The sequence below is a fragment of the Leptosomus discolor genome, chromosome 3, assembly GCF_034619465.1.
Source record: "Leptosomus discolor isolate bLepDis1 chromosome 3, bLepDis1.hap2, whole genome shotgun sequence".
NCBI classification, from domain to species: Eukaryota; Metazoa; Chordata; class Aves; order Leptosomiformes; family Leptosomidae; genus Leptosomus; species Leptosomus discolor.
In genome coordinates, this window is record NC_141393.1 from 19087340 (window position 1) to 19103251 (window position 15912).

General features: G+C 36.5%; 1 protein-coding gene across 2 annotated transcripts in view; it reads left to right on the forward strand.

The window, feature by feature from the left end:
• The window catches only part of PPP4R3A (protein phosphatase 4 regulatory subunit 3A), a 43716-nt gene that overhangs the window by 14908 nt on the left and 12896 nt on the right, over nt 1-15912 (forward strand). For both annotated transcript variants that reach the window (XM_009953799.2, XM_086462179.1), the window contains exons 3-7: nt 3114-3212; nt 5630-6247; nt 14474-14551; nt 14653-14769; nt 15275-15391. In XM_009953799.2, coding sequence (XP_009952101.1) covers nt 3114-3212; nt 5630-6247; nt 14474-14551; nt 14653-14769; nt 15275-15391 — 1029 coding nt within the window. The remainder of the gene's footprint in view (nt 1-3113; nt 3213-5629; nt 6248-14473; nt 14552-14652; nt 14770-15274; nt 15392-15912) is intronic.

Genomic DNA, 15912 nt, shown 5'->3' on the forward strand with positions numbered 1-15912 from the left:
TTGGAATGGAGGAGACAGTCTTAAGAAATTTCAGTTGCTTTTTGCAGTTGCGAGAAGTAATGTTTGGCATTTGGAAGCAACAGATAGTGCTATTCCATAGCTGAGAGATCTAGAGTAGATTCAGGTTACACTGAGGAAATTTCAGATCAAACACATGGAAAGATTGCTTTAAATAAAACAAGCAGAAACTAGACTTCTATTCATGTGTTTTTTATCTTTAACTACATCTAGAATTTCCTTCAGTCGCTTCTCCCTGCATGTATAAGTCTTGTAGTGCTCTTTTTGATGATTATAGGCTTTATAGGATTAAGAAAATGAAATTACATTAATAACTGTCTGCATTTTAACAGTGAATTTAAACTTTGACTGAACTGTTTATTATGCAACAGAGTGAAGTGCTTTTCTCACTTTTTCATGCTTTCTTTTTAAAAGCCCTTTGAGGCAAGAAAGGATACTCTCTTACTAAACCCTCTTACTGAAGATCAGAAGAGTAGCTATTGATAGATTTCTATTGAGGCACTGATATTAATGTGTAAAATGAAATGCTTGTGTGATAAGGCAACAGATAACTAATCACTTGAAATTGTTGATATTGGCAATTGGAAAATACTTGCCCAATATTAATAAACCGAACTTGGAGATTATTATTTTGCTGCTCAAATAGTTTATTTCAGCAGTTTTTGTTTTCTTTTCCAAAGCAGAAACAAATAAAAAAAAATCAGAATGTGTAGAGATGAAAAAATTCTGTCTGAACTTCCATGTATGATAGTAGATGATCTTTTTTAACAAGAACAATTGCTATACTGTGGCCAAATACACTTCTGTACATCTGTGACACTGGTTTTAAAAACCAGCTTTACCTTTGTAAAGGTACTTGCCTCGTAATTTTTCTCTGCCTGCCTTATTTCCTCCATCCCTCTGCTCCCCGGAGGAAAAAGACAGACAGACCTGACTTAGTCCAGTGATGGATTTTATTCAGACTTAAGGCTGTTGTTTATTCAGCTTACTACAGTTAATGTAAATAACGCTGTCCTTACTTGTGTTCTTTTAGTCGTTTCCATATTTGCTAGTCGTGTTCTTTATAGAGAAGAGAATGCATTTTGATCTTCATTTGGAAATAGCTTGCTCAGAAATCAAAACATTTTCACTTAGGTGGAAATGTAATTAGATAGGAATATTGCAAGTTCTGCTACAGTCTACTTAAGATTTAGTGTTAGGGTTGTTGTTTTTTAAATTAAATAAGCTCTGCTCGGTGAGAAGCTGATGAGACAGTGGCCTTGAAAATTACTGCAGTGTAAATACTAATTGCAGAGATTGATTTAGTAGATTTTGAACCTGAACCATACAATGAATCCTGCAGTAAGGTACGTACTGTTTTTAAAAGATGGCAAAAAGAAAAATCTTCCTTTTTCTTTCGGACCTTCCCTTTCTAAATTTTTCTTAACCGTTGTTTTACTTACTCTATAGGAGTCAGCAGTACTAGGTGCTGTCAATCTGTTATTACCAGAGTATTTGCACCATGACCTGTCTTGTAGAGAATTATTTTTAACTATTAATTGTGACTTTCTTCTTCCTTTTGTATTTTGGAGGTGGTCTTCCTAAATCCCTTTCTTCTGTGTACCACCTCTTCCTCAACCCTTTGGAAAAGGAAAAGGTAAACTATTTGCCATTTGCAAGGTAAAGCCATTAGTGCCTCTGAAGCAGTATAGCTGCTCTGGTAATGGCAAATTGATTATATTGCATTGCTTGACTGGATCCCAATGGAGCTAGCTGATCGTGCCATTTAGATTATAGTTTAGTTAAGGAGTTTTCTAGTAAGTGCATATCAAAATCTGAATGTAAGATTTCTCTTTATCCTCAGTGTGCATTTTAATATTTGAAATAAATTAAGTCTAATAAACTGTCTTAAACTTTGTCTGGCAACTTACAGTGCTTTTGCCAATATTTAAAATTAATTCCTTTAGGAATAATCACTATAAGCAAAATATATACTTAATGAAGCAAAAATACTCTATTTTATGGATCTCATTGAAATACAGGTAGGGAAATTCTCATACCTCTTGTCCTAGTGAGTAAATTCATGTTTTAGCACTTTTCTGAGATAATGCAGTTTCACGGGGGTATATATATATTTAATGTGGCTATATTTTAGCTAGCTGTTATAGGAAGGCAAAAGACTTCTAAAATAAAACGTGATTCAATATGTAAATAATGCAGATTGTATTTTCTTCTCTTTTTTCTTTTTTTATTCTAACAGTTATTTAGCAGACTGTAAACTACTGCATCAAATGCCTAATCAGTGTGTGATATTGCTGTCTGCAGCATCAGCTTCCACTTCCATATAGTGTTTCTTGCATGCAATATGAGGGCTCTGATAAACTCTTGAACTATTCTAGTAAGTAGATGAAAGCTTAAGTGTCTGGGTAGTAAACATAGCTAAGCAGGGTTTCAGCTAACTTCTAGAAATCTAGGGCAAAACATCCTTTCAGAACTGTAGTTTGGAATGAGTAAAAATGGTGCATGGTTCAATGCAATAGGTGTGCATACTCTCAGGCAGTTAATTGTGCATGTTCAAGCTTCTGTTCTTATTTAAAGTTTGCAGGCGTCTTGAGGCTGCTTTTTAAGCAGCTGTTCTGTGCATTAGCACAGTGTCTTCTGGGGGCTATAAAAATGAAAAGAAAAAAAAAGATTGTGACTTTGATCCTACAAAAGATGTGCAATTTTATATGTTTCCAATGGAAACAGATTTTTTTAAAAAAGCAAAACCTGTTGCTTTTGTTACTGCATTTTATCAGAGGATGCATTGTGGTAGAATTATATCTTCTAGATTGACCTTTGTGAGATTTACAATGTTATGGTTACTAAGAACTAAAACTTTGAGTATCTTTATGGAACTTCCTTATTCTGATTTATGCAGAAATGTTTTTAATCCTAAGAATCTGAGAACATATAAAAAAACTTCCAAAGTATGGTGATTACATTTGTATTTTAATACTGTCCAGTCATAATTAGGTGTCAAGCTATTTTTAATTTAAAATTTTGTGCTTTAAACACTATTCAGGTTTGTAAAATCTGAAATATATTGCCTGAAAATACTCTTCCTCTCTTTAAAGGATACCTTGATTGTGTGGTCTGAAGCTGAAAATTATGATTTGGCACTTAGCTTTCAAGAAAAAGCAGGATGTGATGAAATATGGGAAAAAATATGTCAGGTAAGTTTGGTAAATTGAGACAAATCATCTTACTGTTTTTGTTCAAAATTTTTAGACTGTTCTAGGAGGTGAATTGGAACACAGTAGATAGAAAGTAGAAACTATAGTCTTAGCCACCACCCCCAAGTTTTGCATTTTTGAGTTTGAAAACTTTCGCCTTCCTCCAGAAATTTGATATGAACTTAAACTGTATTTTTTAGAGCATTTTTGCGTCTTTTTGCTTATAACTTTTTAGCTGTATTACCAGCCAAGGAAATTTAGCTCAAAATGAGTGCTTAAGAAGTTTCATAGCAATTAATTTCCTAATTAACTTTTTCCAGGCAGGCCAGAAGGGAAAAGGTTACCTGTCCAAAGTTCTGTTGTAGAGAGAAGAATGTATGTAAGCTTTTAGTGAATTTTACAGTGTATTTCTAAAGGATTTAACCATATCTTACTTGCATTTCTCTTTCTCTCACCTCATTCTTCTGTTTCAGGTGAGGGGAATGTTGAGTTTCTCAGCAGAGCTTTTTTTCCATGTAAACGTGACAGTATGCTTCTGTGGACTGTCAGGGGATGAAAGATTGATCTGATAGTCGGAGATGGCCCTGTCCCTCAGAGCTGTAATTCTTACAGTTTAAAGAAATCAAACAGTTTATATGTAGCATGTATATATTTTAATATGTGCTAACTAACTCACGGTTTACCACTACGACTGAATGACTATATAGTCACTGAAACAATATTGTTTTTGGATAACATTTGGTCAGCTATTTACTGTTGACCAATACCCGAAAGAGTTCAGTCAGTATATTCACCGATGTTAGTTCAATTTGTCAGTTCTTGTTTGGGTGTTTTCTTACATTCCAAGCATTACAACTTTTTTTAATTCTTATGCTACATTAGGTGGGAGTTATCGAAATTTGTCTAATTCTCTCTCTATGCACTCTCTCTTTCCGTTCTTAACAAAAGTCTAGCTCTCTCCACTCTGTCTTTAGGAGTTTGTTCTCACTGATTTCAGAAATAAGGCAAAAGAAATCTGTTTTCATAGTTGTGTGTGTATAGATAATTCGGGTTTTTTTAGGAATGAGTCTTTTCAACAGTTTATCACTTCTGTAAATAAGTACAGAAACTTATGTAAATAAGTACAGAAACATTTCCAGGAACCTTAGCAGTCAAAGGGCTAAAAGTTGGGGACAGAAACAAAATGGGGGAAAGGGGAAATTGTGTTCTTGGGAAACACCCAGATAAGAAGCCCCAGCTTCCTCAGCTTCATGTGAAGATCTAATATTTTTGTAAGAAGCCAGTGTCTTTACATCCTGTTTTGAGGCCGTGCTATTGTATTTGTGTCTAGTGTACTTTAAAGATTTTAAGCTTCCTCAGTCATTAAAGCTTCTTCTAAAAGGAAAACTTTGATACCAATTATACTGGAAGTAGCTGCTGATGTATGCAGAACAGTATGTGGGTTTTCACAGCATTCTGGGTTTTAATCTAAGTATAGCCTTGCTGTTACCCAAGAATTTTCTCCCACATTTTTTTTGCCAATTTTCAAGATTGAAAAGAACACTACATTCTACCATTCTGCACAGCAGTGCCTTTCTGGATTTGACACATCAGACTCCAAGCAGATACTACAATTAAGATATCATTAAAGCTGAAACACTCTGGTGCCCAAGCAGCTGTCTCTGTTTTTTCACTAATTCATACTTTCCGCGGTTTCCTGGTTGTATCTCTAGCAAGATACACTATTGTTTTTCTGACAGCTCCAGATTTCCACTACACTTTTGTTAATATTGGCTTAATAACTGTTTCTTAAGAGGGGATTCTGTGCCTTTGTTGAGTATTTAGAAAGTGCATGGTAACAGATATTGACTTGAAGCTCTCCAGAACTGAAAGCAACGATTAAATTAAATTAACAAGACTGGCCTCTCTTTTCTGTTTGGGGTAGCAGAAGCTTTAAAAAGCATCAAGAGCAGTTAAATAGCCTTTAGATAAATGTTTAAAGCTATCACTGCAATAATGTAATACTGGTTTGCATTTGAAAATCTGTCTGCAGAGAATAAAGACTGGAAATAAATACTATAGTTTAGTAGTATATTAAAAAGGTTGTCGTCAATACTAATAATTATGAATTTCCTTTTTTATTTGAAGTACTCAGAAAATGTAGCTTTTTTTCCTTTATTCTTCCTCCTTTTCACAGAAAATAAATACTTAAATATCTAATGTAGAAATAAAATTCTGTAAAGCCTTCTGTTTGAAGAAATAGTTTCATTGTTTCTTATTTTCCAAACCAACTATATTCAATGTCAGACTTACATTTGCACCTCTGTTTTGGCCAGATAAAGAAATAGTATGTGACATTTGAAATGGTATTTTAAAAAAAGTGTTCAAGTAGCAGTAAACATGAAACTCCACTTCTTTGAACACATCTTATTTTGTAGGTTCAAGGCAAAGACCCTTCTGTCGATATTACTCAGGACCTTGTCGATGAATCTGAGGAAGAACGTTTTGATGATATGTCATCACCAGGTTTAGAATTGCCATCTTGTGAATTAAGTAGACTAGAAGAAATTGCAGAACTTGTGGCATCTTCACTGCCTTCACCATTACGTCGTGAGAAACTCGCACTAGCACTGGAAAATGAGGGCTATATTAAGAAGCTCTTAGAAATTTTTCATGTGTGCGAAGACTTGGAGAACATTGAAGGACTACACCACTTATATGAAATTATCAAGGGAATTTTCCTTTTGAACAGAACTGCACTTTTTGAAGTCATGTTTTCCGAGGAATGTATAATGGACGTAATTGGATGCCTAGAATATGATCCGTCTTTATCGCAGTCACGGAAACACAGGGAATTTCTGACTAAAACGGCAAAATTTAAAGAGGTGATTCCTATATCTGATCCAGAGCTGAAGCAAAAAATACATCAGACATACAGAGTACAGTATATCCAAGATATGGTCCTACCCACTCCCTCAGTTTTTGAGGAAAATATGTTATCAACACTTCATTCTTTCATCTTTTTTAATAAAGTGGAAATAGTTGGTATGTTACAGGTAAGTTTCAGAATTTCACTGTCTCTTTATTTGCACTTGGGCAGAGAAAGCTGGATAATTTTTCTTAGAAAAATTGAGGTGCTTTGGTGGAACCTTCACTTCTGATTCTGAAAATTGTTTTGAAGTATGACGTAAAAGGCATGGATTTGAGTACTGAGCTGTTAAATACATGTTCTTAAATTTCAGGGTTTGGACTAGGTTCTCTGTAACTGATATAAATGGAACAAACATATGTAGAATCCTGAATGAGGTTGTTTGGAATGAATAGTCCGGCTTGCATTTTGAAGGGTTGATTTTGTTAGGAGTTTTTTTTTCTGTATTTTGGGACTTTCTAGTACTACAGTTAAGGATAATTTTTGTCATGTTACCATGACAAAAAAAAAAATCAAATTACTTAATCTGAATTTCATGAATATAATCTCATACCAGGATATAACTGTTTCTAATTTTGAAGTAAATTAAATTAGGTGTTTGGAAAGTACCGGTTCAGAACATAACATTGCCTTAGGTGCTTGAATGTTTTCTGTTTGTCTTCTAAGTCCCTAAATAACACTGTTTGGAATTACCATTTTTTTCGTGATGTATGTCTTACTGCAAACGTAAAGAGATTAGGTGATGGTTTAGATACCTTACCTATGTGTCTTAAGTATTCTGCACCAACCCATGAGCTTCCTGAACTGTGTAGAAATGGTGGCACATCTCTGCAGTGGGAGCTTCCTAAAACTTTCGACTAGCTCAGCAATGTGTTACAGCAGATGTATTTTGGTTTGTAGAGGTTAATTATCATTACCTTATTTCTCCTAACATTTAATAAATTAGGATCCAGTGACTTTGTAGGGGCTGTCTGATCTGGAGAAATGGACAAAATGCTAGATGCTACCGATTACCTTAATCTCATTTATCTTCTGTTGAATCTCAGGATGCACTATGTTTAATTTCATGGGAAATAGTGCAAAGGAGAGTGAAAATTCCTTTTGCGAGTTCACACGGCAAATCATTGTCAAAACTGGACCTCCTGACTTTTCATCCACCACACTCAATTGATGAGAATGCTGTTATTATTTAATCAGCTCTATTGGAGCTTTAATCTGTCATGCCTGTACATGGAGTATTTGATAAGCAGCTAGATCTGCAAGGTGTCACCCAGGCCTAGCAACTGAGGCATGTGCCTTGTGGACAGACCATAACTTATAGGACCAGCTGCTGGAGGCCTGGTAGAACACCTGGGGCATCTTCAGTAGTATGAGACCCCAGTTTATGCTCAACTAAACCAAACTCTTCGTGTCTGTATGTGTGTCCTGGATAAGCAAAGTTACAAATGCGTATCTGAAACAGTTAGAAGGCCTTAATCGTTTTTGAGTGGCCAGTTTGAGAAAGCTTACAAGCCTGACTTTGAGAGAGTGCTAAAAAAGGTTAAGTTAAGGGATCTTAACTGGAATATCCAGTATGACTAGCGCCTCTAAAATATCTTGATCTCTGTGCAAGGATTGCTAAAGGCAGAGTCCTGAGGATGATACGTTTTGGCTTGAGGAGGAGCAAGAGAAGAATTATTCAGGAGTCAGTGGCTGATTCTGAGAGGGATCTTGAACTTGGAAAAGGGAACTGGGCAAGGAAAAAAAAAGGGACCTGATCCTGCAAAATCATTAAGGGTGTGTTTGCCAGAAATCTTGAGGTAACTTGATCGGGGGCTAGTGGCTGACTAGTTTCCTTTTTTCTGTCTTGTACAACCTGTGTTAGAATAATAGATGTAGGGTAAGCTTGGGTTAGAATATCAAGGTTTAGTGTGGCCGCGAAACTTGTTAGTTGCAGTTTACTGCTGAAATAGAGGCTCAGATCTGATTTTGATTTGTTGTGTGACTGCAAGTTTCTGAACTTTATCTTCACTTCTGTTGCTGTTGTCTATGGTTGAGAATAAAGTATACTGCCTGTGTGGTGGAGCCAGAAGAATTAGCATCATATAACTTTCAAAGTTAGATAAATATTTCAAATTGTTCAAGTGTTTTCTACAGCTTTAGGGAGCCAGGACTGGTAACACATAAGGAAGAAAATATATCCTGTGCTATATTGCATTTCCTAATCCTTTCACAGTACAGCTCTATAGCATTGTGGTGGAACACCTTAAGTTTATAAATAAGAATCTGTTGGAAATTATTTGACATTGATGATCAATTTTTGGTTTTGAGGGAATTAAAAGAGGCTATCACAAACTGTACGCCCATTGCATTTCTAAAAGATTAAAAGGCTTGATGGGTTGATTTTTCAAGTTCTCACAGTGTAGCTCTAAACCAAGGTTTAAACCTTGGCATTTATTTATGCGTTTATTTGCAGAGCAGTATGTCAGGTTGCACTTTTTCTGTAATCTCTGCCCTGAAGTTTTGTTCTCCCTTTCTCTACCGCCCCCCCCCATTCCCACACCCCATGTGTAAAAATGTATGATACTGTTCCTTCTCATTTCTTTAAGCAGAATAAATAATACTCTGAGAACAAAATGAAAAGACTGCTTTTGTTGATTTCACCTCTATAACTAATTCTTAAGGTCTTTCTTCCATTAGCTTATGATTTAACATGCATTTCTGTAGCTGGTTGTATCACAGTACTTGGGGGGGGGGCAGGGGGGAGCGTGTTATTTCAGGAAAGATTTAAAGTTGTTTGTAATTGGAGTTCCTGGCATTCATTATTTTAGATCTTGCAAGATCCTGGTGCTCCCTAACCGTGTGTGTGTACTTGAGAAGCCATTTCTTTTATAAGTCATTGTTTCTGGGATGCTTCATGGTAGTTTGTTGGGAGCCACGGATGGCTCTCAAGTTCTTAGCTGATGTGTAATACAGGTTGTTAATGCTTCTGCTGTTGGCTTTAGGTTGTCTCTCCTGGACCACTGAAGGTGCAACAAAAGAGCTGTCTTTTTAGGAAATTTTACTACTTAGGTTAAAAGTAAACTCCTGTGACATACTGCAACCATTGCATTGTTTTATATTCTGTTCTTTTCTTTCTCACTGGCTGTGAAGGAAAGGAGAAGAAAATTGTTACATCCACCATGAAAAAAAGATGAAGTCTAAAGAGCCCTTTTCATGTCAGACTGTGTATTAGCTAAAGTGGTACTTTGCAATACACTCATCTCAAATTAACCCAGCCATGCCTTAGTTACAGAAAAGTGACTAGAAATTTGTACAAGACTCTGTGCAGATGTCAAAAATATGCTTTTTGACAGGCCAGGTGACTTTACTCAGATTACCACTTGTCTTATTTAAGATGTTTGGTGTCAAGATAGGACATTTAAAGTCAGTTTTTCAATTATAACTAGTGAATTTTGTAAATAAGAATATGCTGATTCCTAAGAATTCTGGCTTTATTAGGAGATATTTTGGATGTCTTTTTTTTTTAAAAAAAAAAAAAGGGATAAATTCTGTAGTCATGGAAGATACCTGCTTCCATGATTTTGCTTTCTTTGATACATAAATAACCTTTGCCTGTTCTGTGGTAAAACCGAAAGCAGAGAATGGGTCACCTTTGGCACTTAGGGTTATGAACTCTGTTCCTCCCTCCTCCTTCATTAAGGTTGGCTTTCCCATAATCTTTATGAAAGTGCTTACACTGATGGGCTTTTCTGAGAAATGGAGATTAGTTTGTTTGTGATGTAATTGTCTAAGATCTGTCATTTTAAGTAATACATCAAGATGTCACTAAACTAGATACTGTTGGTCATGATGGATAGTAAACCCATCATACTAGTATTTCCAGTCTACAGAATTAACTGCTGTGGAAACCTGCTCAATTACAGGTTTTGTGATTCACTGTTTGTAAGATACGAAAGAGGTATTTAACATTTTTTTCCAATTTCAGCCCCTCCTAATACGCTCTTACTGCTTGGGGTCCAGCCTGTTCTAGTCTTGAGATGTCGTAGCCACCAAGAAACCTTGCTGAAACATGGAGTTCGCCAAGTTTTGAGACTGGGGGTGGGACAGGTAAGTGGTGTTTCTTACTTTATATGACGCTCTTTTGCAAATTAAAAAATACATACTAATGTTCACACTGGAGGCCACCAGTTCTTTCCCTTTGTATTATTAACTAGTTCTTAAAAAAAACAAAAACTTGCAAAACTGCGCCATAGAGTGAGCAAACACTGTTTCCTTCCTTCTCTCCCCCCTTTCTCATTGGCGTGTTTTTTTTGCCAGCAAGATCCTGTGGTGTTTTTATTTTCCAGAACGCAGAATATTGTTAGGATTACTTTTGAGTATGTGCATTCAGACTTCAGAGTCTTTTATTTTCAGGAAAGTAGAAAGTGCAAGGGGAAAGTTGGACATATGTTAAAATAATTTATGCGCCTAGTAGAGCAGTGATCCCATGGCATTACTGTACTGGTAAATCAGCTTTTTTAAATACAGAAATCATATTACTGATGGTCCCGATCTCCCTTTTCAGTAACTAAAAAATTGTAGGCATTTAGGTACATCTGTGTACGTTACTGGATTTATATATAACAATAGGTTGATTTTAATTTTGAAAGTAGTTTTACAGATAGGTACTTATTCCTAACCCCGTGGTTGTAAACGTAATTATCTATAGTTGTTTTAGAGGAAGAATTGTGTCGCTGTCTGTTGGTAGTTTTGTCCAAATGTATTAGGATTGGGACGTCTCCTGCCGGTCTGCTGTTAAGCAGTAGTTGGCTCAGGAATAGCTCTGGAGATTTGCTTTCAGCAAAATTTACCTTGCAATAAAGTGTCAAAGGTTGCCACTTTCTGGGGGAAATGACTTAGTGAAAGAAGTTTGCAAGAGCTGCATGTCAGTGATTTCTGAGGTTAACTTCTTCGTTGTAGAAAATTATTTTTAATGTGTACAGAAACTCCAAATGTGATTCGGTGGATCCCGCTCCTGTTTCAGCGTGTTGTCTCAAGTGGAGATAGCTTATTGATAGTGAATGAAGGCATGTGTGGGAAGGCAGTCTGAGGTAAAGGAGATTGAAATATTTTAAACTATGAAATATTCTGGTGTGGTAGCAGGAAGGAGGGTATGTTTGAAGCAGTAATTTTGTATTTGCTGGTAACATTTTATGAAACTTTCACTTTCTGGGCTGAAATATTATTCCTGCCTAAAATTAATATGGAGTTGGAAACTAGGATGGGAAGTATACTGTTTTTCCAGCTTAGGTGTCATTGAGTTTCTTGGGTGTTTTTTTGTGAGAAAGGGATTTTTTTCATCATTTATCTGTAATCACAGACAGGAAATATCTGATAACTGAAAGTTAATTATAGAGAGGCCTGCTTTTGAAGAATGTTTAAGTGCCTTTTGGGAGGAGGAAGACTGCTTTAAAAATTCAATCACAAATATAAATAGTGCCTTTTTTTGTGACCCTACTTTGTGAATTTTCTTATTTTTAAAGTCATAAATGATTGGGTGAGTAGATGGCCTGGCTTAATTTTATCTTCATGAACTTTGAAATGTATTAAATCCTAGGAGCATCTACTCTGATTTTGCAAAAGCATAAATGAATATACTTAGTGTTTGGTATATGCATAGTTGAAGTATTGCACATTTAATAATTTCTGTGCATGGGGAAGATAGCTAGATTCTACAGCTATGCCATAAGCTATCATTTGCAGTTTTGTTTTCTTGGAAAACGGTTGTGACCTTCACAGCTTCTAAGATACATCCAAATGTATTTTGATACTTGTCTGCACAAAGAGGCCAGATACTGCAAAGTATTATGCATTTGCACTGTGTTCACTTCAAAGACATATTTGGGGGGATTTTTGAAAGCTGGAAAAAACTCCAGAAAATATTTAAGCATGTGTAATTCTAGCATTTACTGTTGGTGCTTTGTGACTTCTAAAATATGTGAACTCTGCTGCTCAGAGCATTTCTATAGGTTCTGGCAGCATAGTTCAGGAATGTATCTTTAGATCGGCTGCCCTTGTCAGTAATTGTACAGCTTGAGAGAGAGAATCTTGTATTTAGAATGTTCATTACAATCACAATTTTTCTATAAATGTGAGAGGGTTGGGGTTTTTCCCATCAATAACAACCCATTTACCTTCCATTAAGCGTCTGGAATGAGATAGCACCTAAATGCATTTCAGGGCTAAGACATAACTGTGAAGTTAGTAATATAATAGGTTGGTTTTATTTTCTTGGAATAAGAGCCATTTACTGCATATTATCCATGTAAAGGTGGGATGTTTCAAATCACTTGGATCCATCTTAATTTGTCTGATTTTAAATAGATCACAGTTGTTCTGAGGCCTAGAGATTTCAGATAATGCTATTAATTTAAAAATACAATGTATTAAATGAAGTTTGGGAGAGGGGAAGGTTGTGGGAAATGCTCCAATACTGTATTTAATATGTATTGTAGTATGTATGTGGAGGGTTGAAAAACGGTTTCATACCGAACTTCTGCAAATTCTTCCTGAAATGTTAAGTGCCAGCATTGAAGTCTTCATCACTTCCCGATGTTAGGAAGTCCTCTCTACAAGGCCCAAACGTTTGCAAGCCCAGTAACAGGGTGAGTGGGTTGGCCCCTGTTGTGGATGGCCACGTCTTGAACCAGGCAGGGATGTGGTGGGGTCAGAGAGCTGAGCTGGGATCCTGCCCATGCCTTCCTGCCCAGCGAGGCCCTGCCTGCTGGGTACTGCTGGAGGTGCAGCTTCCTCAGCCACCTTTGTCTCTGGAGCTCTGCAGTAGGTCATAAATGAGACCCACGTACCACCAGTACTCCAGGGTTTCCTCCTCTCCATTCACATTTTGACTTAAAAAAATAATCTGATACTTTGAGTAATGCTGTCTACCTTTTTTATGCAGAAGCACACTAATCATGGCACACCAGTCATTATTTTTTCCTGATGATCATTTTTTCATTATGATCACCTGAAATTGTGTCTAGAAGTCCTTCTTTTTCATTACCACTAGGCTGCTGGGTCAGGTTAGAAGCACAGCACACATCAAACAAGAGGAAACATGGCGCATCCTAAATATAGGGTTTACCTTATAGTGCAGTGAAAAACCTTGTGGGGTAGTAGCTCGTGCCAACCTATTCTGGGTTTATCTCTGTTGTGCAGTGCCATGTAGAGATCCTGGACTGGGCTGTGACAGTGTTACAGCTGTGTTAGCATGGTGTGGTGTTGGAACTGAGGTACTTGTTCTCTCAGCCAGGCTGCAAGGTGGGCCTGGATGAGGCACCTAGATAATTTGCAATATAAGAAAGTTTATGTGGATGTATCTGAAGTACTTTCATGGTTCTGCTTTATGCTGTGTAAACATAAGCAAGGCAACATGGGTTTCTAGGATAGAGGGCCATTGCACGTGGTGTTGCTGACTTCACAAGAAACAGCGTTCGGGCAGCTTTTTGAAACCATCTATTCGTATCTGATGTACAGGTTATCTTTTTCAAGCAAGTGCTGTCTTATCACTGTATAATATTGGGGAAAGGATCGGGGGAGGTTTATCTCTGTTGTAATAATCTTCTAGTTGTTAGGACTGTAAAGGCTATGCGAAGCTAGGTATTGCTGCTTCTTTTGGTCTAAACAGGTGTTTGTAATGTGTTGGCTGCTCTTTGTAGTGTTGCTAAGGTACGGAAGCATCAAAAATAACATAATGGGTTTTTGCTGCTGCCAGCCAGAATGCCCAATAAATGCTGAACGTAATAGGAGTAGTTATTTTTATTTGGTTTCTAGAATTCACCCTTTTCACAACATTGGGGGGAAAGAATCTCACCTCATTCCTACTATCAGGCAGCTCTGCCTTTGTCATGTCCTTGCTTTAGTTCTGCTGCAAAGATCTCGTGTTGTTCCGGAGATAATATGTGTATGTGGGGCTTAGTGGGAGATCATGATTATAAATATATGTAAACAGTTGAAACAAGAGTATTGTTGTGTGATTTAGGGGGACAGGCATGTGACAAGGGGGAACAAAGTTGGAGAAGTCATAGGCAAAATGATGAGACTGGCAGTAGAAAATAAAAAGGGACAGCCAAAAGGCAATACAAGATACATCGTAACTAAGAATGAAGTGTTGGTGGGTGGAGTGGTGTCGAACATAATAAAGGCTCAAGAACAAGATTCGTATTAATTTGTTTGAAAATTGAATTAGAAAGTTGATACTGGTATGATTAACTCCAGTACACAAGCATATGCTCTTTTAATTGCAGGAGGCATGGTTTAGAAGAACTTTGTATTATACTTGGATGCCTTTTGGTATTGTAAATAAACAAATGGTATTGTTTTGCCTTTGTAGGAAGACGAAAAATTTCTGACAGACTTGTTTGCACAACTAACAGATGAAGCCACAGATGAGGAGAAAAGACAGGAATTGGTAAGAAGTCTGTAAAATATACATGAAAGGGACAGTTACTACAAAGTGATAGGTGCATCTTTTTTTTAAGTACTAACTAGTATATTATTCCTGTTTTTCAGGTAAATTTTCTGAAAGAGTTTTGTGCATTCTCTCAAACACTGCAACCTCAAAACAGAGATGCGTTTTTCAAAACCTTGTCAAATATGGGCATACTGCCAGCACTAGAAGTCATATTGGTAAATCAGTTCAATTTTATTTGTGATAACAGTTTTGTTTAACTCCAGAGAGGGGTTGGTTTTTTTTTTTAAAAAAAAGTGCATATGCCAAACCTCAGTCATACAGTTTTCTGAAGTGTTTGCTTCATTTATCTTGTCTTAGCTTGAGATTCAGAATATTTAAAATCTCTTTGTAAAACTTTAAAAGCAGTTACAATGTGACATTGGTAAGTGCCCTTGCGTTCTTATTTTTTTTTCCCGTTCACTTTGCTGTCTTTATATGCTTCTTGATACACAGTTAAGTAAGAAAATAGGGAAATAGACTGAGGGACAGGGAAACCATAACATTCATTTTGTCCAACAGTTGTCAAATACAGAAAGCAGAAATTAGAGTCAATTCAGTTTTCTAATACAGTTTTAGTGATAGTTAGGTATGTCTTGTAAGTAGGAATTAAAAGCTATATGCTTTCTGTTGTTCATTCAATTTAAGCCTTTTGTTTTAAGGAAACATATTTGACTTTACCAGGGTATGGATGATGCACAAGTACGCAGTGCAGCCACTGATATATTCTCATATTTGGTTGAATACAACCCATCCATGGTACGAGAGTTTGTCATGCAGGAAGCACAGCAGAACGATGACGTAAGTAGATAGTCCCCAGAAATGTGTGTATTGTTTTTTGAAATTACTGTTTTGTATTTACAAGTCTATTAATGACAACAGCCCTAGTTCTGAAGAAATATGGAATATAGTCGTGATGGTTACAGAATACTCAACTACCATGTTTTTAAAAGCTCTCTTACTCAGGTGAGGTGAGCGTTCACCTGGTTACATAAAACGGGTTACCATAAACCACCATTTTGGTTAACATCAGCTGTCATCCAAGCAAAACAGAATGTTTCTGAATGATGGCATCCTTAAAACGCAAAACATAAATTTCAGTTTTGGTCTTAGCATGTACGTGTGTGTTTAATTTACTTGTAAGAAACCAGTGTTCAGTTTATTATCACATACATTGAAAGTGTATTATGGTGCTAAGTGTTTAAGAACACTTTTTGACAGAGGTTTACATTTCCCAGAGGTCCTCTGTAGCTGATTAATAGAAAATGGTAGCACACAGCTAGTAGTAAGAAAGGTATTTCAAAGAGGTATTCAGTGGAGAA